This window comes from Choristoneura fumiferana, chromosome 17, assembly GCF_025370935.1.
Source record: "Choristoneura fumiferana chromosome 17, NRCan_CFum_1, whole genome shotgun sequence".
In the NCBI taxonomy this organism is placed as follows: Eukaryota; Metazoa; Arthropoda; class Insecta; order Lepidoptera; family Tortricidae; genus Choristoneura; species Choristoneura fumiferana.
This window is the reverse complement of record NC_133488.1, coordinates 13,858,195-13,880,199: the sequence shown is the minus strand read 5'-3', so window position 1 is coordinate 13,880,199 and position 22,005 is coordinate 13,858,195. Positions and strand designations below refer to the sequence as shown.

The 22,005-nt window shown below is 37.8% G+C and overlaps 2 protein-coding genes across 2 annotated transcripts; one reads left to right on the top strand and one right to left on the bottom strand.

The window, feature by feature from the left end:
• Positions 1 to 59: 59 nt before the first annotated feature.
• Ccz1 (vacuolar fusion protein CCZ1) lies at positions 60 to 10,562 on the bottom strand. Its single transcript, XM_074100716.1, has 11 exons — positions 10,289 to 10,562; positions 10,103 to 10,200; positions 9,777 to 9,867; positions 9,006 to 9,068; positions 8,423 to 8,548; positions 6,611 to 6,783; positions 5,875 to 6,149; positions 2,668 to 2,852; positions 2,508 to 2,593; positions 2,297 to 2,424; positions 60 to 233 (listed from the first exon to the last, which is right to left on the bottom strand). The coding sequence occupies exons 1-11, from the start codon at positions 10,358 to 10,360 to the stop codon at positions 175 to 177; spliced, it is 1,356 nt and encodes a 451-aa protein (XP_073956817.1). The 5' UTR covers positions 10,361 to 10,562; the 3' UTR covers positions 60 to 174.
• A 300-nt stretch (positions 10,563 to 10,862) lies between these two features.
• LOC141437386 (EF-hand domain-containing family member C2-like) lies at positions 10,863 to 21,888 on the top strand. The gene is made up of 16 exons (XM_074100710.1): positions 10,863 to 11,112; positions 11,208 to 11,363; positions 11,568 to 11,718; positions 11,832 to 11,944; positions 12,122 to 12,211; positions 13,376 to 13,452; positions 13,569 to 13,734; positions 14,667 to 14,829; positions 15,971 to 16,154; positions 16,274 to 16,424; positions 16,626 to 16,814; positions 17,566 to 17,711; positions 17,793 to 17,909; positions 19,523 to 19,702; positions 20,741 to 20,882; positions 21,013 to 21,888. The coding sequence occupies exons 1-16, from the start codon at positions 11,056 to 11,058 to the stop codon at positions 21,133 to 21,135; spliced, it is 2,205 nt and encodes a 734-aa protein (XP_073956811.1). The 5' UTR covers positions 10,863 to 11,055; the 3' UTR covers positions 21,136 to 21,888.
• The last annotated feature ends 117 nt before the right edge of the window (positions 21,889 to 22,005 follow it).

The following is a 22,005-nucleotide window of genomic DNA, read 5'->3' as shown; positions in this document are numbered from 1 at the left end:
ACCCTTAGGGGTAACCATAAAAAATGGGGTGGCAATAGTTAGGTAATTAAATAAACGAATTCAATATACTACACAATTCATTTTATTCCATAAAACACGATCACATAATAACAGTAAATAAAATTGATAATTATTATAAATACGTTATTTTAAGTTATATCTTTGATTCTCTATCTACATTGGATAAAAAAATATACCTTTCATCTGTACTTCACATATTCGTTTTACTTCATCTGAAACGGAAACAAAACATAATTTAACCATTTCTTATTATACTTAGTACTTTTCTTGATTAACGTTAACTTCGAGAGATCATTGATACCTGATACTTAACTTTTTGGCCAAATCAACAAAACTAAAACTATAATACTATTCAATGGAAAAAATCAATCGTGTAAACAAATGTGGCTACTGACATTGACACTTGACTGACGACTGGCTGACTGACTGACTGACGTTAGCTCTAGTGATGTGAATGCTCTTTAACATACTTCAATCAGCAGTAAATAATTATTTTGAATTTATTCATATTTCATTATTTAAGTATTTATTATTTGTATGTTTACAGCTATGATAAAATAGTAGCGAAATGAAAATACAAGTTTATTTATACCGCCTTATTTTTTTTTAATAAATAACTTCTGTCCAATGGGGCAAAGAGTCAGAATGGCGGGTGTAAGGTGACCCGGGGCTATTGTAGCTGGGGGGATATTGTATCTGAACCGTCTGATGGCGTCCTTACGACGCCATTTTCTTCTCTGCCATTTTACGTTGTGTTCGTCAGAAGACTATCTTCACACAACACACCTAAACATGGCGAGCATGGCGTCGTATGGACGCCATTAGACGGCTCAGATACAATATCCCCCAGCTACAATAGCCCCGGGGTTACCATTATAAATATAAAAATAAGCTATACAAAAAACGGCTAGACGGACTTTGATAAAATTTGGTATGTAGATAGCTGAACATCTGGAATAACACATAGGCTACTTTTTATCCCGTTATTCCCACGAGATAGGGATAAAATCTCGAAATAACAACCGCTGGAGTCATGAAATTTGGCATGCTTGTTTTTAATAATGTCAATATTACGAATAAGTTAATAGGTATGCTTATGAATACGCTCTACAACCTGAACCAATAAAATTCCTCAATTTGCAGAGCCAGCCATAATTATCGGTAGGTAAGGTTGGTTCAGTCAAATAATTAATTTTGTAGGTACAGCACTAAATTTCCAGAGACTAGACCGACCATAGACCAACTTCGGTGAGGAAAAAAATATCATGTCAATTTGACAAATATAACGGATTTTCGTCTTCCAATTAATTATATAAAATAAACATATTTACACGATTATTTAATGATAAAGTGATTGTTAAAAACAGTGGTGAGTTCATTGAGATGTGAATATGATCGGGATTGGCGTTCAAATGTAAGTAACTACGGAGTAATCGTGAAAAATTGCTTTGTTTACATGATTGATTTTTTCCATTGAATAGTACCGTAGTAAGGGTTAGACCATAGACCACTAGTGTCTTGGAGAAATAAACTTCGTTTGACCTATTGAATGTTCTCTTAAAGTTAACGGAAATCAAAAATAACATGTAATACTTTTATTTCAAGATTCTCAAGTTTCAACTATGTAAATTGACGTCTCATGTGCGTTAAAATGAGATAACATATAGGCAAAGGTGCTTTTCCATCGGCGAGCCAAGACGAGTTTGATTGAATTTATTTGTACCTATTGTATTGTATGGCAAATTTTCAATTCTCTCCTGGCACATATTCAATGGGAATGCTATTGACGAGGATATGCGACTAGTGAATTTAAATTACTGAGCGGAAAAAAATCTGGCCCTCAAGTGTAGGCAGAATCGGTAATTTTGTATGAAAGGTGGGCCTAATTTTGTGCCGCTGAGTATATTTATTGATGTAATAACGAACTGTATTCCTGCGAGCTTGGTGTTTATTAATTTTGCATTTTAAATATATAACTTTCGCGATGGGTTGCGAGTCCATAAGAATAAGAATGGCAATTTTTGCTGGAAATCGGCTGGCGCGATTTTAGTTATGTATGACCCCACCTTGTCTCGTCGTGAAACTTCGCTTCGCTGGTGTAAAAGCATTTTAAGGAGACTAGCTTGCTGAGCGCGTCCAAGAAGGCGCCTTTATTTAGCCTGAATTTTTAAGATGATTTCAAAAAATGTGACATGTGACACTTTGCTCGTTTATTTTTTTCCCAGACTCCCTCCCTCTGTAAAACATTGCGTCGCGTGTATCGCATTTACTTTACCTGCAATTTCCTTTAGATTTGCATTCTTTTCTTGAATGATGACATAGAATTCTCTTTCATTTGACGATTTGCCTGTAATCCAGTACTCATCTGGAGTTTTGATAATAATTTCGCCGTAATTTCCCAGACTGAAAGATTTTTTTATTAATTTAAAATATTTGTCTAAGGAGTCTATTAAATCAAATCAGTTGTATACAAATGAATAATTTACCTTTGTCTGTCTGCATGCATGCCCCCAATTATACTAAGAACTTCGGGTTTTATGGTGGTAGAGGGAATCAATTTGTTTAGTGGAGACTGAAAGCATTTAAAGTTGGATAAAATTATGTCTTATATTTTTAATTTTAAATTCATACACAGCTTGTACTTACGGATGTTTTGAAAGCCAAGTTTAATCTGTTGAAGTAGACAAACTTGTTATCGCTGTTAGCCAGCTGTGCTGTTTGGAGGGCGTGCAATGCGCACTGCTCGCTGATAGCTGATGCTATCGATGACAACTGCGGCCCAACAAATGCGTCCAGTGATTTGAAAGTTTCCAATTCCAGACTTTTATTAACTGGAATGAGAGAAAGACAATTACTTCCTTATACGTACATACATACATAACTACCTATATTATGCTCCCTTCCTTCCTTGTAAGCATAGCGTAATAACTAGTCAGGTAACTCGACCGTCTCGACAGGGCAACTACGCGGATCCGAGCGAGGCGCCCCCCCAGCCGCCTTCGCGAGCCTCAGTCTAACTGTACCTACTACACTTGCCTGTACTCTATTGATAGAAGGTAGGCAAGCGATACAGTTAGCACCGAGAGAAATAAGTGCACCCACTGTTAGAAATGACTACACTATTATTTCATAATAGTGACTTATATCAATAAGGATGTTTGTAAACATTGTAAATTAATATGTGATTGGATTACCCTAATACTATGGCAATACGACTGTACTGTATTCATCAATGTAAGTATGTACTGGATCTACTGCTCTCAATATACCTAATATAATATGAGGTAAGGCAGGGGGTAAGCGCGCCTACCATTAAAATATCGAAAAGTATTGCACTACTAACGACATCTTACAGAGAATACAAACTGAGAAATGGATGCACAGAAAAACCAGAAAGAGACCAGCGCTGGGAATCGAACCCAGGTCCTCAGCATTCCGTGCTGCGTGCCATACCCCCTACACTACTACTGGACAGGAGTACAGACACGAATTTCTCCAATGCACCCATATCTCAGGTTGCTTATTTCTACTACGCTACTTAAGCAGCAGCACTAGCGACATCTGTGTTTCGCTCTCATCGAGAGACGTAACATACTTTCGGAACTAACCGCTCACCCCGACAAGAGATGTCGCTACTAAGCAATCAAATTATGACTGGTTATTTGGGGTCTTTTTGTATTTTTTATTTCAACTCCAAATAACAAATTTGGCGTTGCAAAAAAATACAAAAAGACTCCAAATAACCAATCATGACATCTTACAGGTCTTAGGTGCGTGGTTGTAAGATATCGTTATTAGTGCTTATGATATTTTTTAACCAAGTTCAAAAAAGGAGGTTATCAATTCGGTTGTTTTTTTTTTTTTAATGTTTGTTACCTCAGAACTCCGTCATTTATGAACCGAGTTCAATTTTTTTTTGTTGCTAAGCAATTTATGCTTCTCGTAATGCATATCGTAAAACGTGTGGTGAAGCACCAGGACTCCTCAATAATGAACGTCTCTGCATCGGAAAAAGCAATCTTTCGTAAAAGGTGACGAACAGTTGATATTAAACTATTGTATCTTAGATTATTTACACTAAAAAGTGTGAAAAAAATGTTATAACAAAAAATTTAACTGGCTACAAAAAAACCATGAAAATAATTTTCTTCCAGTCTGAAGTTGGTCGGTGCCTCAGCACGAGCCAGCACGAGTGTTTATAGCGTATAGTGCGTAGGTGAAGTAGATGACTATAGGTCCACTCCTGCTGGCTCGTGCTGAGGCACTGATCAACTTCAGACTGGTAGAAAACCATAGTATTAACGCGTGCGAAGCCGCAGGTATAGGCTAGTAAGCTATTTTATTATAAAACTAGCTTTTGCCCGCGACTTCGTCCGCGTGGAATAGTAATTTTGGGAATTATTTAATTTATATAGGATACCTATTCTGCCAATAATAGTACATAGAAACTTCTATGGTTTACCGAAACTATTTTAATACATTGCTATAAATATAAAGTATTTTTTTTTGTTCTTCCATACATACATCCATCCGATGTTCTTTGGTAAAACATAAATATTTTGCGGGTAGCCACATTTTAGCAATACGACGTGTATTCTACCCTGCCAACACAAAAGGACTAATTCTTCATAGTGAACTCTCACCTTACGTCCTTTACTGTAAGTCAAGGCCTTTTTACAAAGCATAGCTACACATATTTCCGTTAAATATACTTATACGTTCCTTAAGAACTTTCATCCCCATATTTTCAAGTAAATAGGTCGAAATTTAAAAAGCGCCAGAGCAAATATTTATTAGGGTTCCGTACCTAAAAAGGAAAAATGGAACCCTTGTAGGATTACTTTGCTGTCCGTCCGTCCGTCTGTCTGTCAAGACCCTTTATCTCGTAAACGCGCGGAGTATAGGTATCGAGTTGAAATTAAGACCCTTAACTTAGGTCAATATTCCCGAAAGCTGTAAAAATCAAACCTCTAAGTCAAGGCAATCAAAAGCTACAGGCATTCAAAAGGTGTTTCCATACAAATTGCCTCAACAGAAAAATTTATAGGGTAGGTACTTCCGGCTGTCCTAGAAACTTGGAATTTTGCATAAAGGTAGCTCATAGCAAAATAAATAAGAAAAATCTGTAAATCATAATTTTTCATGTCTGACTGTCTATGTGAATAAGCCATCTAAAATGACCCCACATTGCGTAAATTTTGCTTATGAGTTAAGAAGGTTCTGCTAACACTGCACCATCCCCTCTGCTAACATCCCCTAGCAGGTAACATTTTCAAAAACGCTTGAACAAAAGTTTCATAAAGGACCATCAATTTATCTTCGACAATGACGATCTTCCATATAAACTTCATCCCCTATTTCACCCCCTCATAGGAAGAATTTTCAAAAATGCTTGAACAAATATGTATTTATCTCTTATCACGTGTCCAAATGCCAAGTTTCATAGAGAAACATCGATTTATCTTCGACAATGACGATCTTCCATATAAACTTTCATCCCCTATTTCACCCCCTCACAGGTCGAATTTTCAAAAAAGCTCAAAGAAATATCGATTTATTTCTTATTAAGCGCCTAAATGCCAAGTTTCATGGTTTTAACTTCGACAGCGACGAACTTCCGCCCTATAAACTTTCTTCCCCTATTTCAACCCCTTAAAGCCTCTTTTTCGCAATAAAAAATAGCCTATGTTCTTTCCCAAGGTCTATTCTATCTCTGTACCAAATTTCATCAAAATCGGTTCAGCGGTTTAGGCGTGAAAGCGTAACAGACAGACAGACAGACAGAGTTACTTTCGCATTTATAATATTATATAGTATAAGTATATAGTATGGATAGTATGGATTAATACCCACCATCAACTGTAAAACAGACTGTAGCACTCAAAGTTCTGTATATAATTAGGTAATATTGCTTTGATTCCATGTCATCTTCGAGCATAAGATGCACTTTAGAAAGGGTTTGCAAGTCATCTTGGTTGCGTATACCATTCTGAGGCAAAATGAAGCGACCATGCCTTTGTGCCGCGGCCACAGCACCACCTTGCAACTCTTTCTCTACTTGCTCTGGTAGTAACTTTTGTACTAAATATTGATAAAGAGTCAGCATGTCGTTGGTTGAAAGGCCATTCCTGTAGAATTACAATAACTAGTTAATATTATGTACTTATTACAGACTAGGTTATCGCGCGGTGGCGCCCTCTACCGGAATAAAAGGTATCCTATGTTGATCCTTGGGGTTCAAACTACCTATATACCAAATTTCATCAAAATCGGTTCAGTAGTTTCGACGTGAAAGGGTAACAGACAGACAGACAGACAGACAGACAGACAGAGTTACTTTCGCATTTATAATATTATAGGGATATATAGGGATTATATAAGTGTTGTTTTCCAAATAAAGATATTTTTACCAGAAGATCAAAGTTGAGTGAAATAATATCCAGAAGAAAATGATGATTATGGTTTGGAATACTTCCTAATAGACTTAAGCCTGAACCACACAGCAGATTTTTTTTTAAATTATGCAATATGAACATTTTAAATGAATTATCTTATTAATCCTGTTTACCATATGATGGAGATTACTCACCAGATCAGTTGTTCATTATAAACGAATGAGACACACTTGAAGTCAGGATAAGTGACTTCAACAAGGTCAATGAAGCACAAGACTTTGAAGAAAGAATTTTTGTCCAGTGGCAAGTAACTGATACCCTGTATGACATCACTTATATCATTTGTGAGGTTTTTGGATGCTATGTACTGAAAATAAAGAAAAAAAATACTACTGATTATGATGTAAAATTGTAAAAAATAATGTATGATACTGTGGCGACACCCCTGCCACATATTGTGTGATCAGCATTTTAGCTAACCACGCGGGGCCCGCGGCCAACGGACGCCAGTCGGTACACAACCACCTTACTTGCCACGCGCCTACCAACGCGCCCCGACTCCCGCCTGGTTAGCCCGCCTTCTGAACTTTTCTTATAACATACATGTGTGTTATTAAAGAATATTAGCTACCTACTTTGTTCATCTCTTCCATCCCAGCACGCAACCCGAACTATAGACTTTACCAGTAAAAAGGTAGTTAAAGTGGTGACCCCGTTTTCGAACACGTGCTAACTAGATTCGTTTGTGAGCTAACCAGGCGGTTAAATTCAGTGAAACCACAAAGTGACCTCAGAAGTAAGAGCCTCAACAGTCGAGCAGTCAGACCACCGAACTGCTATCTGATAGCGGCAAAAGCAAGATAGCACCGTTCCGGACCAATCTTACACAAACACATATCGTTACATCAGCAAATTTTTTCGCCGAACGTCGTTTCATTCCTAGAAGCCATCACAACCGCCAAAGCGTGTGGTTAAAGGATGTTATATATTGCCGCCGGACATCGTGTCATTTGAAATCCATCTTGAAGCCATCACAGCCGCCAAAGCGTGTGGTTAGAGGATCTTCATTGCACCGTCGAGTGTCGTCGCAGGGAGTCATGCCATTACACGCAGAGGTCGCTCATGAAGTCATTACAGCCGCAAAGGCGTATGGCATGAAGACTTTCTCGTCAGAGCATGATCAAGCGGGACCTACAAGCGCCGCATTCCAGCCCAGTCACGTTGCATAGCGGTGGAGCAGCGTCAGCGCGGGCACAGAGCGATCATATTACAAACGTCGTAAACATGAGCGCAGCGTCGATTTATTTGCATCAGCATTACCGTAACAATATAAGAGTACAGTCAGTCATGAAAAGAGGTTACAAGTTGTCAATTGTTTTTATTTTTGGCTAAGTTTTTTTATGTATACATTTTATTTTTCTCAAAAAAGGGGGGGGAGTGATGTGGCGACACCCCTGCCACATATTGTGTGATCAGCATTTTAGCTAACCACGCGGGGCCCGCGGCCAACGGACGCCAGTCGGTACACAACCACCTTACTTGCCACGCGCCTACCAACGCGCCCCGACTCCCGCCTGGTTAGCCCGCCTTCTGAACTTTTCTTATAACATACATGTGTGTTATTAAAGAATATTAGCTACCTACTTTGTTCATCTCTTCCATCCCAGCACGCAACCCGAACTATAGCCATTGCTAGTAAAAGGTAGTTAAAAATACTGTTAACAATTATATATCCATTTCCTATCCAACGGGAAATAGGTGGTAAAAGTTAGTGTATGAGATGATGTATGAGTATAATTATGTATTGAATAAAGCACACACACAACAATGATATATTGCAGCGATTCCCGGTTGCACAGTATAATTGGAAGGCTCTGTTTCCCACGCGCTCACGCACCACATACAACTGTGTCAACCAAGTAATCTGCAATGATTTGTCATACACATAAAAGGCCTGAACAAAATAATTTATTGATTTGCGTACCATAGTAATAAAAATAACTCACCGGACCAAAAAATTTATCACATGTTGTGTATATTTCATCTGGTGAAATATCTTGGAATGGTCCCACAAACATTCTGAACAGTCTGTACGCTGATATCAGTAGGTCATACATTACTGATGGTTCAATCTGCAAAGAAAAGGGATTAGTTTATTATAAAGACAAGATTAGTTAAGGTTAATTACATTAGACATATTTGCTGCATGATGCAGACGACAATTTACTTTTGATAATATATACATATATATTGTATATCTAATGTAATTTCCTATGTGAACACTGTTGGTATATCAATGAATAATTAATAAACAAATAAGCTGACAATATTTCGAAAAATAAATAAATATAGCCAGTCATATTAAACGGTCACATGTTCTGAGGAAAACAGTAGTTCCTAACTTTTTTGTGTTGTCATATTCTCTGGGACAAAATGGAGATTTCTTGTTTGAATGGCAACATTTTTGAGAGCAAATCTCTGTGGGAGGGGCTAATACGGGGTAAAGGTTGTAGAGAATAAGTCCACAAGTTACATGATATGGTACAAAAGGAAAAAGTTAAAAAGATAGATTTGGTTAATACTACTTACTACATCACCCCTGCTTTCTCCAATAGCTGATAGAGCTTTTGTTGTGTAGGGAATCCTTACAACCTGAAAGTCAAATTGAAATACCATGTTACAATCACATTATACTTTTTATTGCACATCACAAAAAATTGTACAATTAACCTTTTCACTGCCATATCAAATACAAAAGACATCACCCATATGCCAGGCTTCTATATTGCAATGCCTAAAATTGAACCATAATACAATTGAACGAAGACTGCTTTTGCATTGAAGTTATGGACATATACAGGGGTCAGACAAAAAGTGCTGATGACGTCAAACCACTTATAGGATGATTTCAAATAGTATTTTTGATTTTCATAAACAATTATCACTTATCATTTATCAACCTCTTTATTAAACGATATGAAATTTATTTTATTCACTGAATTCCATTGATTTATTTACAATTATTTTGTTACTTCATTAATGCTACTTTGTTACTACATGTCACACGGAAGTTTAAATAAAAACATCATCTTGTGCATCATCCACACTTTTTGTCCGACCCCTGGACATATATATATAGGTTGTTGGTGTGGAACCAGCGGTGCGTATATATGAGTTGTTGGGGTTGAAAGGTTAATAAATCTTAAGGCAAAATGTTCTGCCAAATTTGTGAAAGGAAGCAGTGTGATATAAGAAAATGATGTAGGTAACCTTAAAAATTTTGCATGGTACGTCACTTCTCCAAATGTTTACAAAAAGCTACACTAAGAAATGTTTACAATTAAAATTTGAATTCCTTACCAACACCATCCAGTAGCCTTTCTCAGGTTGGTAAAAAATGTGCCTTTTGGTCTGAGTTTGCAATGCTTCACATGGTTCCGAAGAGAAAGTCCTGAGAATGAGTGTTTATTTTGTGGGTTAGTACAATTAATTTTACAAAATCATAAGGTTAGATAAATCAATCATCTCATAGTCCACTGCTGGACTTAAGCCTCAAAGACGATCGGTGCTACTCACAGCTATTGACTTCCCGCAGTCTTTACCAGATTGTTTAACCACTTCATGGGAGGCCTACGCCTTCCAACATTTCGCCTTTCAACAAGGATAAGCCGTATTAATTAACTTACGACATAAATTTGACGACAGCCTCGCACAGCCCAACTTGAAGTTTACGTCCATCTGCAGCAACTTGGCTCGGATGAAAGAATAGAACTCTTTTCAGTTCCTGTTGGAAATAAAAAAAAACATTAGTTAAAACAGCAACTGCAATAAAAAGGCACGAGTCATAGTCATAGAGCTTCTTCAGAACTTACTTCCCCTTCCTTAGGCCCGAAACTTGAGTTAAATATAAAGAATGAGTGGATTTTCGTCTTTACGTCGATCATTTTGAAATTTTAAGAACACGATAACAGGCTGACTGCAATGATAATGCACATTGTATTCTTAACTGATTCAATTGAACTGAATTTCTGCGTGTAGTAGTAACGCCGCGCTGCCGTTTGCAAACAAAATAGGGAAATGCAAACAGAAATACACAGAACGACACAAATTGTCAAATTGTTAGCACAAATTTCACTCACTTTTGACGTTGACAGTGACAGTACTGCACTCTTGGTTTTTTTGTGAACTTCGCCTTCTTGGTACATTTAGCCAAACGAGAAATACATAAAGTTTAATATTGTACTGAGTTAAAAAATAATAATTATAAAGCTTTGTATATAATAAGGGGTTAATCATTTCTAAGATGAATGCCAACTAAAAAATCAAGCAAGACCATCCCACCCAAACATCCCCGGTGGGATAGTCTTGATTTTAGTTGGCCTGTTCCCCGCCGCGGATAAAGCTAAGCTAAGGGACAGCCGATACAGTCAAATTCTACATTGTATTATTGTATATTATAGGATGCAATTTCTATCGTGATATTGATATAAATACAAACTTTTTTCAGCACGAACGTTGCTATGGTAACGAAATATTGAGTTAATAATGTGAAAGAGTTTGGGAGAGACTTACAATATTTTTATAAATTATTTATTTCCCTTTAAATATCTATTATATACAATTTTGGTAATCAATAACCATGACTGTACGAAATCCAAGATTGCCGATGTTACCTGGCTACGGCTCCAACCCATTGGCGAGTACATTTAAAAACAAAGATTTTCTCCCATTAATCGCATGAATGATGAACGTTATATTATTTAATAAACAAGGATAACGATTCTCTTACAGATTGGGAAAACAAAGTTTGGAGTGCGTCCGGTTTTTACTGCTATCGACAGAGTTAACATGTTGGTAGATAAAACTGAAGGGGAAAATCGTGTACCATCACTATACTGCCGGAAACAAGCACCGGATCTACCTACTTGGATTATGTATGATAAGCATGTATGTTATTTTTTATATTCTGAATTTTTTTCATTTTTTTAGTAGATATTTTGAAAATTTGGATAGATTAGATACACCAAATATACTCAGCGGCATAAAATTTGGCCTTTGGCCCACTCTCCATACAAAATTAGCTATTACTGCTCAGTATACTATTATTCACACAATAAGTATCTACTTACCAATGTTCTCGTTGATTTTTAGATCCTTCGTTTTCAAGCGTATTTCCAACAAACGCTACATGAAATGCGGAGCGCGTCAAGTGTACTCCGCAAAGTGGAAATATTCTTCTTTCTTGAGGATGGCACTATAAAGGTTATGGAGCCGCGAACCGAGAACAGTGGGATGTCTCAAGGTGGTCTTACTCAAATTACTTAAAACTGTCGTCTCCATTTAACAGACAGTAATAATTTTCCTTTTATCCTAATTATACAAATGCTAAATGAAGCTTTGTTATTTTAATTTTAGGAACAATGATATGTCGTCAACGAATACGGCTTCCGTTCAGCTACGACATGTACTACGATGTACTTGACCTCAACATCGGAAGAGAAGTCACTTTTCACGGAAAAGTTTTTAAAGTAAATCTCCAAACCAAAATATTAAATACATACTAAAAACTTAAGTGTAGTTCACAGTTCACTGTTGGTGTGTTACTAACTTGGCATTATACAAATTTAAGAACAATTAAGGCTTTATATAATATGTATATATGTATAACTCATTGTTTTCACATTTACCAACTTCTGTGTTTACAGATTGTGAATTGCGACAACTTCACAAGAGTATTTTTAAATCGTCTTGGTATTAATGTACCCGACCCATTAAACTGGCCAGACGCTGTCGAGGTACGTATTTTTTTAAACGATCACGTACCTACCTATTTCAAATTTCAGAGAGACCTTAGAATATGATACAGTTCTGTAACTAGTACCTACATACTTAAATAGGTACATAGTTCTAATGGATTACTCGTATTTGGACAGAAACATAATTCACCGGATTCGCATTTGGTCATTATCGCGATTCGACAGCTCTCATGTCGACAGAATCGCACTTTGCCTGCAACGCATCTGTACAGAAAAGTAAAAGGACAGAGTAGCATCTGGCCATTATCGCGATTCGGCAGATCTCATGTCGACAGAATCGCACTTTGCCTGCAACGCATCTGTACGGAAAAGTAAAAGGGCAAACCCGCATTTGATCGTTATCGCGGTTAGTTCATACTCATCGACATAAACGTAATACTTAACTAATAATGTCTATCCTATTTCAACAGAAATGCAAACTGCTTTGAAAATTGTGAAACTCCTGATTTAAATTACCTCCCATCTCTTTCTCTTGATTTAGTCCCGAAGGATGAGTGAAAAAGATAGGATCTTCGTTGATAGAGTAAGAATGACGAAATTATGAACTTTTTGGGAGAAACTAAAGCCCGCTTTGTATGATGGGTCAGTAGGTGATTTGGGAGGTATATAAGTAAGACATTTTAGTTTACTTAATAAATGACATAGGTATTTATTAGGAAAATGTATTCGGTAGCTCTTCTCTCAAGTCTCAAAAGTCTCATACATCACAAATTACACTTTATATTAGATGCCTAGCTTGGATGATTGCATAGCATTGTGTCTAAATTAGGAAAATTATTATACACTCATAAAAAGTGCCAACTTAGGGACTTAGGGATATTTTTAATCGACTTCAAAAAAAGGAGAAGGTTATCAATTTGGTTGTATTTTTTTTAAATATTTGTTACCTCAGAACTCCGTCATTTACCTAGTCTTCTGTCGTAACGCGTTCTGGCCAAGTGCGAATCAGGTAAAATGCTTTTCAGGTCAAATCCGAATCCGGTGAATTACGTTTCTGTCCAAATACGATGAATCCGTTCTAATAGGTACGTACAAAAAGGGGATGGACACTTTTTCAATAGTAATAATATACTTATTTTAGGACTTCTTTTGAGTATCCACTAAGGCATAAATTAAATAAGAAGTTTTACTTTTACATTTTAGAGAGCCGTGGATAAGTCTAAGCCACCTAAGCATAGACCGTTTCGACAGTTTCTGGATTTTGATAGACAAGTGCTAAGGTATTTTTTTTCTTACCTACTTAGGTACTTAATACTGTTACGTGTGCGTGGTTAATACCTATAAGTCCAAATGCTCCAAGACACGTAGGTATAGCTCCTGTTGTTTGGAATTGCAGATTTTATGGTTATTGGGATGATCGTGAGTCTGAAGCGGGAACGATACATCTTCTTGAGATACATTATTTTTTGGCGGACGATACAATAGAAATTAAAGAAATGGTTCCTCCTAACTCCGGAGTGGAGGTTGGACCGATGTTTCTGAAGAGGATGCGGGTGCCACGGGTATGTCAAAGCTTCAACATCTGGCGGCCATTTTTGCATACAATATTTTGCCTTAGTATTAAGTTCCGGATGCTTTTGATCTATTTGAACGTTGGCCTATTATCGGTGCTGATTATGTTTAGCTGAATATTTAATTTTAGGGTTCCTCAGTCAACTACGAACCCTTTTAGTTTCGCCATGTCTGTCTGTCTGTCTGTATGTCCGTCGGCGGCTAAGCTCAGAGACCGTTAGTACTAGAAAGCTGTAATTTGGCATGAATATAGGTACATATTAATCACGCCGACAGTGGTGAAATAAAATAAAAAAAAATTTTTACAATACCTCCCATAGACGTAAAGTGGAGGTGATTTTTTTTTCTCAACTAACCCTACTATTGGAGGGTATCGTTGGATAGGTATTTGAAAATGAATAGGGGTTTACAAGGAAAGTTATAACGGCTAATACTGCTTGAAAATTATTTTAGTAGTTTAAGAGTAAATAGCAGCCAAAGGTATAAAATATAGCTAAACTTGGAAGATTCCGTAACTACACAATACGAAATTCTTAGAAACATATTAAGTACTTGATTTTTTTCGTAATGTCTACGGAACCCTATCCTGGGCGTGTGCGATAAAAGCTCTTGCCGATTTATTGATAAAAAAATGTATAATTCGGATTAGATTACTACTAGGGTTGGATTACTTCAATAAGTTCAAGAGGTTTAATTTGAATTATACTTACACCGATATTGCCTCCTTAATTTATAAGAGTTCATAGGACACAGTTTTTGTCCCCGTTGTTTCTCATGGGATGGGCATTATAGCCGAGTTTATCGAGCATGAATCATGATCATGAATATGCAAATAAAAACAAAAGGTTGCCAACTACGAGTGACCGTAACTTTTGTTTGTTTATTTCGATTGTTACCAATAATTAGACATTTCTAATTCCAGAAACTGCCAGCACAAGTTGAAATGACGGGTGGCCCAAAATTAGCATCCTATAGTCCTGCAGACTTGAGCATCGGGGCCGTTTTGAATGTTTACGGGCGTAAGGTCGTCCTCACTGATTGCGATCCTTTCACTAAGGAATACTACCGCGTTACGTATGGCTTCGGTAAGTAAATAATTACTGCCTCTCGAATAATTGAAATAATACTGAACAAGACCTCTATACGAGTACGCTTGACTAAATAATCAGACAAAGACTAATAATAATAATAATATCATTTATTTCATGTAACTGGGACACATATTATGTTAGTAGTTGTTGCTTAGTTTCTAAAGATTAGTAGGTACTTACAAATTAGTAAAACTTTACTCATCCTACCACAGTATCACACTGGTAGGGGAATGCAGTCCCTCACAGTGTGACATGTAGTCACAGCCAAGTCTGTCCGCTATCACACGCAGGACGGTGTTGGAACTGCCCCGCACGCGGCGCAGCAGGGATGTGGCGCGCCCGCGCATGGTAGAAACAGTTAACGCGCGCCTCCACAAACATCCCTGATGCGCTACAGTGGCGAGGCAGTCCCAACAATGCCCGAAACGCATTATTAAATTGGACCCGAAGGGCCCCCCCAGGCCCGTTGCGTATAGTGCGCCCACAGACTGCATGTGTAGAGGGAAAAGTGCAAAAAGCTCGAAACAACGTAACCTTCGCCTCCCTCGAGCACCCCGCAAATCTGCGTGCGATCACATTTGCCCGAACCGATAGAGCCCTTCGCTCCCTTTCAATATCCAGGCTAATAAATAATGTATTTGCAAAGTTCAACCTAATTGAATCCAAATCTCAAGGGCTGTAACGGCGGCGGAACGGGTTGCTGTGCGGAAGGGCGGTGCCGGTGGTATACCACGCGCCATATAAATCTGCCTAAAAGTACCTACTTAATACTCAGTTTTGACACTATTTTGAGATACATTTTTTATGCGACGTTTTTACGTTACTCCCGGATTGTGTTCGAATCGCTTAACGGTATAATGCCTATTCAATTATTGGAATTATACCTTTATAGTTTTAGTGGTACTAGTCGGGGCAAAGAACTTTTAGGCAAAGTTAGGCGGCGGAAGGTATAGGTACCAGCAGCGTTGCTCAGTAATGAAATGACTACACCCAGACCAAGCTGCTGCAACAGAAAGTTGCAAGCAGATGTTGAAGCTCGCGAGCAGTTGGCATGGCATCCGTTTTACAAGGGCGATAGATCAGAGCTAAAACATTTTTGACTTACTTATCATGTTCATTTTGTTTGGTTTTTCAGATACTTTTGTGCCTCTTCCGACGCCAGGAGACGACACAACGGAGAAAATTAGTGTCAGTATTAAGGATCGGAAACTACCTCCTTGGAACGGTTACGGTTCTTACGATGATTCTGCCGAAAATTGTCGTACCGTGCTACCTAAACCACCGCATAAAGACTTCATAAAATTTTTACACAAAGATAGGTGTGTAAATTATACGAGTACCTACATTCCATTTTCTTCCACTTTATTTATCCACTTAACTAAGAAATTACAGATATGATATACCTACTTATGTAGCCGGTTTGCTTATTGTATTTTAGAGTTGGTTTCGACTCGCATGCTCTCCGTTTTGCTGCGCGACTAATCAACGATAACCCTGAAGACGCGCGCCGTTACTTCATAATTAAATATTTTCTGTGTGACGACACCATAGGCATATTCGAATTGGGTGAACGAAATTCAGGCTTTAAGGTAAGTAATGTATAAGTATTTTAATTTTCAAAGTATCTTGGCATTCGAACAGATTATATAGTGATGTCCATTGGCGGGAGGTATTGCAGCTGGAGTTTTAGCAGTTTTATAAAACAATTATTTACGGCTGTAGCGGAGAGCGTTGGTTATTATAATGTCAATTTTATTAACAACTTAAACCTAAAACTTGATATTTGATAGGGTGGAAAATTCTTCCGTCGTGACAAAATGTATCTACCCAACGTGGATTTCTTCGTACCCAAAGAGCCTCCGGCGTATTCTGACAAGGACATGTGGATCGGCAACGAGCTGGTTATCAACCAGCACTGTTTCAGGCTCATCGCCGCCGATGAATATGCGCTACGGTACTTGGAGGTCAATGCGCAAGAGGTATTGCAGTTGTAAATAAATAAATAGCTATACTGGTTACTTATTGATATTGTTGTACAGTCGAGGAAACTGAATCATGTACAGTCAAGGGCAAAGATATCGACACGGCCAAAGTTACAAAAATATGTATACACGGCCTTAATGTTAAGTGCATTAAGTCGTGTATACATATTTTTGTAACTTTGGCCTTGTCGATATCTTTGCCCTTGACTGTACCAGGGTGGAACCATGTCATAACCAATATCGCTGTCATTTCTTTGGCAGACGTGTGGGATGTCAACATGACATAAGTAGCACAAAAATTTCACCAGGTGATTCAGTTTTCTTGACATACCTAGTTACTGATTTTATTAGTTTTGTCTTTATTCGGTTTCGTTTTCCTCTGAAAAATATAATATCCTACGTGTTATATGGCTGCAGCATAAAATGAAAATGCGGGAAACTCAATGACCGACCTAATATGAAATACTAGCTCTTGCCCGCGGCTTCGCCCGCGACGAATTTGGTCATTGCGCGCTGTTCCCTCTCTGGCCCATAAACTATCTCTATGCCAAAAATCACGTCGAATCGTTTCGACGTGAAAGACGATCAAACATACAAACACATAAACACACACACTTTTACATAATATAATATTAGTATGGATGAACATTGATATTAGGTAGGTACTTGTACTGATATTGAGTAGGTACCTAATAAAATAATTCTATGGTAAAATTGGTTCCTACTTACTGTGGACATAATTTTGTAGTATCCCATGGCTAACGTACCTCTGATAATGGACAAGATTCGCCGGACTCTGGCGTCTAAAGAAAATGGCTACAAGGATTTTGTCGCTAAATATATGGAAGCGGTGTTGCCAAGTAACAGGGACCTTATGTCTACAAAATGTTTCAAGTGAGGATTTTGCTTGTTTCTCAAATGTGTAAATGTTATTTTTTGATAAACAATTAATACCTACTTAATTACAACTTTCAGACAAGCATTGAAAGAAATAATGTGCGAGAAAATGACGGAGCATGAATTTATAACGTTGATAAGATACTTTCGTGGCGATCCCGGAAAGGAAAAGAGTCCCAGAAGGGAGATGGTCAGGTAAGGTGGCATTTTTAGGTAGGTACGTAACGTTACGTATAGTCGCTACCTCTATGATTACGCTATATATGACACTAAACTACTGACGCTATAGGTATATGACACTACACTACCTACTGACGCTATATTAACGATATGACACTCATTTGATATAATTGTTGAACTAATAATAATAATCATGATAAAAATATTATTATGTAGGTATAATGATAAATTATTAATGTCAAAATCAAATTTAACTATATCAATACTTAAATTTGATTTTGACATACTTTTAATACTGAGCATATTTTCTGTAATGAAATTATAGGTAAGTACCAATTGTTTTATGGTTTGAAATTAGAACAAGTTTTGTTCTCCAAAAATGAAAATATATTAATTATTTTTTTCTACTCCTATACTGTAATCTGTGATTTACTTAACCACGAACAGTAATATAACAGCATACATAACAAAGAAAAGTCTATAGTCTATTCCCTATCAGCACAGTATCGTAATGTTGCTAAAACGATACTGCAACCATTTAAACTTTTACTTTTTTTTCTTAACTCGTACGTTCGGACAGGCTAAGGTGCAGCCAGTTACATACTTTATATGGTTTTTAAACAGAATAAAAACCTTTCGAACATAATCCATAGCCTCCCAACATAAGTAACTCGTATTTTTAACCGACTTCAAAAAAGGAGGAAGTTCATGTTCCGATGTTTGTATTTTTTTTTATGTATGTTCGTCGATTACTCAGTCAATTGGGGACCGATTTTCAAAACTATTTTTGTAATCGAAAGGGTATTCTTCTGAGGTGGTCCCATTGTCACCAAGTCAAGATCTGATAATGGGATAAACGAATAAACCTCAAATTTTATAGGCACACCTATAGCGATTTTGGCATTTTTAGCATTAAGATGAGCATTTACATTCAGAAAGTATCATTTGGTAACCTGGACCTGATGAAGAAGACCGTGATGACCAATGGAACTCATCAAAGCTAAGTAACGCTCGCTCGTCTATAAAAGATCATGATTAAAATACCTAGATAAGCGACTAAGAAAAAGCTTTAAGTTAATGATTCTTTCGAACTGATATGATGCTGAAGCCAGAAGGTAGACAACGGAACTCTGTTCTAAAACAAAGCAACTAAGTCGTGTTTGGGCTTAATAGAATCGCTGTGAGATGTTGTTTGGCTACGAATTACTAAAAAGTGGGAAATAAAGAAAATTTCTAACAAAAAAGTAAAACCGCCTCCAAAACAATAAAAAAAATAACAAAAAATGGAACCGACTACAAAACCCTTGAAAATATTTTTCTATGTACGTACTAGCTCGAAGTCGGTGACTCAGCACAACCCAGCAGGAGGGATTGAATGGAACCCATAGTATGCAAAAGAGGTAGACGACTATTGTCCCACTCCTGCTGGCTCGTGCTGAGGCACCGACTTCGAGCTAGTACGTACCTAGAAAAATATTTTCAAGGGTTTTGTAGTCGGTTCCATTTTTTGTTATTTTTTTTTATTTTTTTGGAGGCGGTTTTATTTTTTGTTAGAAATTTTCTTTACTGGATATCCAGTGATTGTTAACGTCAAATAGCCAACAGCAGTCAGTTGTCTCGGCACACAGGTCGTTGGTGTTCTCTGATCTGACGCGTGGGTTGTGGGACGACCGCGCGCGTCTGCGCGAAGGACTAGCGCACGCGGACGACGGCGGCGCGGGCGTGCTGCCGGCGCCGCGGCTGCGCCAGCTGCTGCGCGCGCACCGTCTCCCGCTCAGCAACGACCTCATGGACTGCATGCTGTCTGTGTAAGTGCCAAGTGCCGAGCGTGTGGAGGGTTATGGGACGACCACGCGCGGCTGCGCGAGTGACTGGCGCACGCAGACGAACCAGCTGCTGCGCGCGCACCACTTGCCGCTCAGCAACGACCTCATGGACTGCATGCTGTCTAAGTGCCAAGTGCCGAGCGTGTGGAGAGTTATGGGATGACCGCGCGCGGGTGCGCGAGGGACTGGGGGACGTGCTGCGGGCGCCGCGGCTGCGCCAGCTAATATGCATACGCACCATCAGCCGCTCAGCAGTGACTTCATGGACTACATAATATTGTCTGCGTGAGTGCTAGGAGTCGAGCGAATGCAGGGCTTCAGATTAGTGTAAGCCACGAACGAGAGGAATCACGGTCAGTTTCATGTAAAAAAATGCCGCTTGACATTAAGCGCGTAAAAATTAAAAAATTTAAGTACCTATTTTGATCGTTTACAACGCTTGTCTACTTTATCCACATATTTACTGACACGCACTGGTGCACTTCACGCTCGTAACCAGTAGGTATACCTATAGTAACTCGCTTTATAACGAAAATAGCCTGTGAACAGGTAATTCAACTATTGGCTAATGGCGCTGAATGTGTTAGGTGAGCAAGCAAGGCATAAATCTACTTGCTTGATCTTGATCTTGAGTCTCTCTCTTGCTGTCATTAGAATGCTCCTACTTACTTACAACTTATTTTTTTTAACGGGAATAATGCATGTGTCTTCGTTAGCACGAGATAATCTACTTTATAGCGTGTGACACTGACATTACGAAGCTCCCGCCTAGAGCTAATCGAGGAAGACCCCCGGCTCGCTTCATAACCGACTGAGCCGCGGGTCTACAACCGCTATCATCTATAATAATTTACGGCGAAATATTTTTAGTTAAATAATTAAATGAAAAAGTTTATTATTTTATTCTAGCACATACTTATTTTTGATATAAGTACAACATGATATCAAATACATGATATTTTTTATATGCACACACCTGGACCTAGTTATTTTTGATCTACAACATAATTTTTCCTACAGATTGGAGACTGATGAGAACTGCAATATCCGCTACGATGACCTTATGAACTTCCTAGACTTCCAGACGCGCCCAGTTTATAACCTCGCTGAAGGCGATTACCTTAAAGTAGTCCGTCACGCGCCCCCCGTGAAAGAGACAGAGGTATGATACTTACTCAAGTCAAAATAAATGGAAAGAGGAGCTCGTAAAAAGTTACGTGGTGTTGTGCATGCTTTAAGTAGTTATCATAGGTACGCTATTTGTTGTCTGAATAGAATTCATTCTTTCACAGTGCAAACTATGGCAGGATGCCGACACCCTCATCCAAGAGGGCTACGTCAACTGGAGTGCTTTCCTCTGTCAGCTTAATCTCGAGCACCTGGTCAAGGATCAGACGGAATTGGTCCAAAAATAATAGAAAGTTAAACAGAAAACAATTCTGATTAAACAGTATCACAAATAGACCTCTGTTGAAGGTACAAGTCCGTGGTACAGTCAGCCAAATGAACATAATAAAAATAAAACTTACTATCAAATGAATATTTCGCTACAGTGAAACTTTCAAGTTGACAGACACGTTATCGACATTATTGTTTCACATAATAATATTTGGCTGATGGTACCACCGTCTATAAGTAATATAAATTACATAGAGTAAGGTACAGACGAAGGATCTATTTAATCTAAAGTTATTAAGTTTGGCGAAATAAAAAATAAACTTTGAGTTAAAGTTCAACTAAAAATGCTATTACTTATTACTATTTATGACTTTTGATGGAATCTTACCCCCTTATTCATAAACGACAATCAAACCTATTTTAGTTAAAATGCCGCTAAAATTCGTTTGTCCTTATCTGTCACTTCGACATTTGTATTTGTTAGAAAGGGACAAAGCATTTGTTAGTTAACATAGGCTTGTTAAGTTTTATGAATAAGGGGGTTAGTCTGTACCTACTCAATGGCGGTTCATACATTGGAGCCATTTTTATATAATTTAAATCTTTGTTTAAAAATATAGTTTGTAATTACAAATAATATACTGAGCGGCAAAAAATCTGGCCCTCAAATGTATGCAGAAATAGGTAATTTTGTATGTGGATTGGGCCAAATTTTGTGCCGCTGAGTATATTAAGTTTTATTAAAAAATAATAGGCACTTTTCATTTCGATTTCAATTTGTTTTATTTCGAACATAATAAATACAATCTTTTACACCATTCTTTCTACAATATCTATCTACATTCTCACTTTAACTGTTAACATTCTATTATGAAATGTCACATAGG

Bases quoted from the DNA above. Each gene is read 5' to 3' on its own strand.
- Ccz1 (XM_074100716.1), bottom strand. From the start codon at position 10,360: ATGATCGACGTAAAGACGAAAATCCACTCATTCTTTATATTTAACTCA. The intron at 8,549-9,005 runs GTAAGTAGTATT...TTTTCTTTGCAG, and splicing joins GAGAAAGCAGGGGTGATGTA to ATTGAACCATCAGTAATGTA. The intron at 6,784-8,422 runs GTGAGTTATTTT...CTTTATTTTCAG, and splicing joins GTGATAAATTTTTTGGTCCG to TACATAGCATCCAAAAACCT.
- LOC141437386 (XM_074100710.1), top strand. From the start codon at position 11,056: ATGACTGTACGAAATCCAAGATTGCCGATGTTACCTGGCTACGGCTCC. The intron at 14,830-15,970 runs GTAAGTAAATAA...TTGGTTTTTCAG, and splicing joins CCGCGTTACGTATGGCTTCG to ATACTTTTGTGCCTCTTCCG. The intron at 17,910-19,522 runs GTAAGGTGGCAT...CTCGGCACACAG, and splicing joins CCCAGAAGGGAGATGGTCAG to GTCGTTGGTGTTCTCTGATC.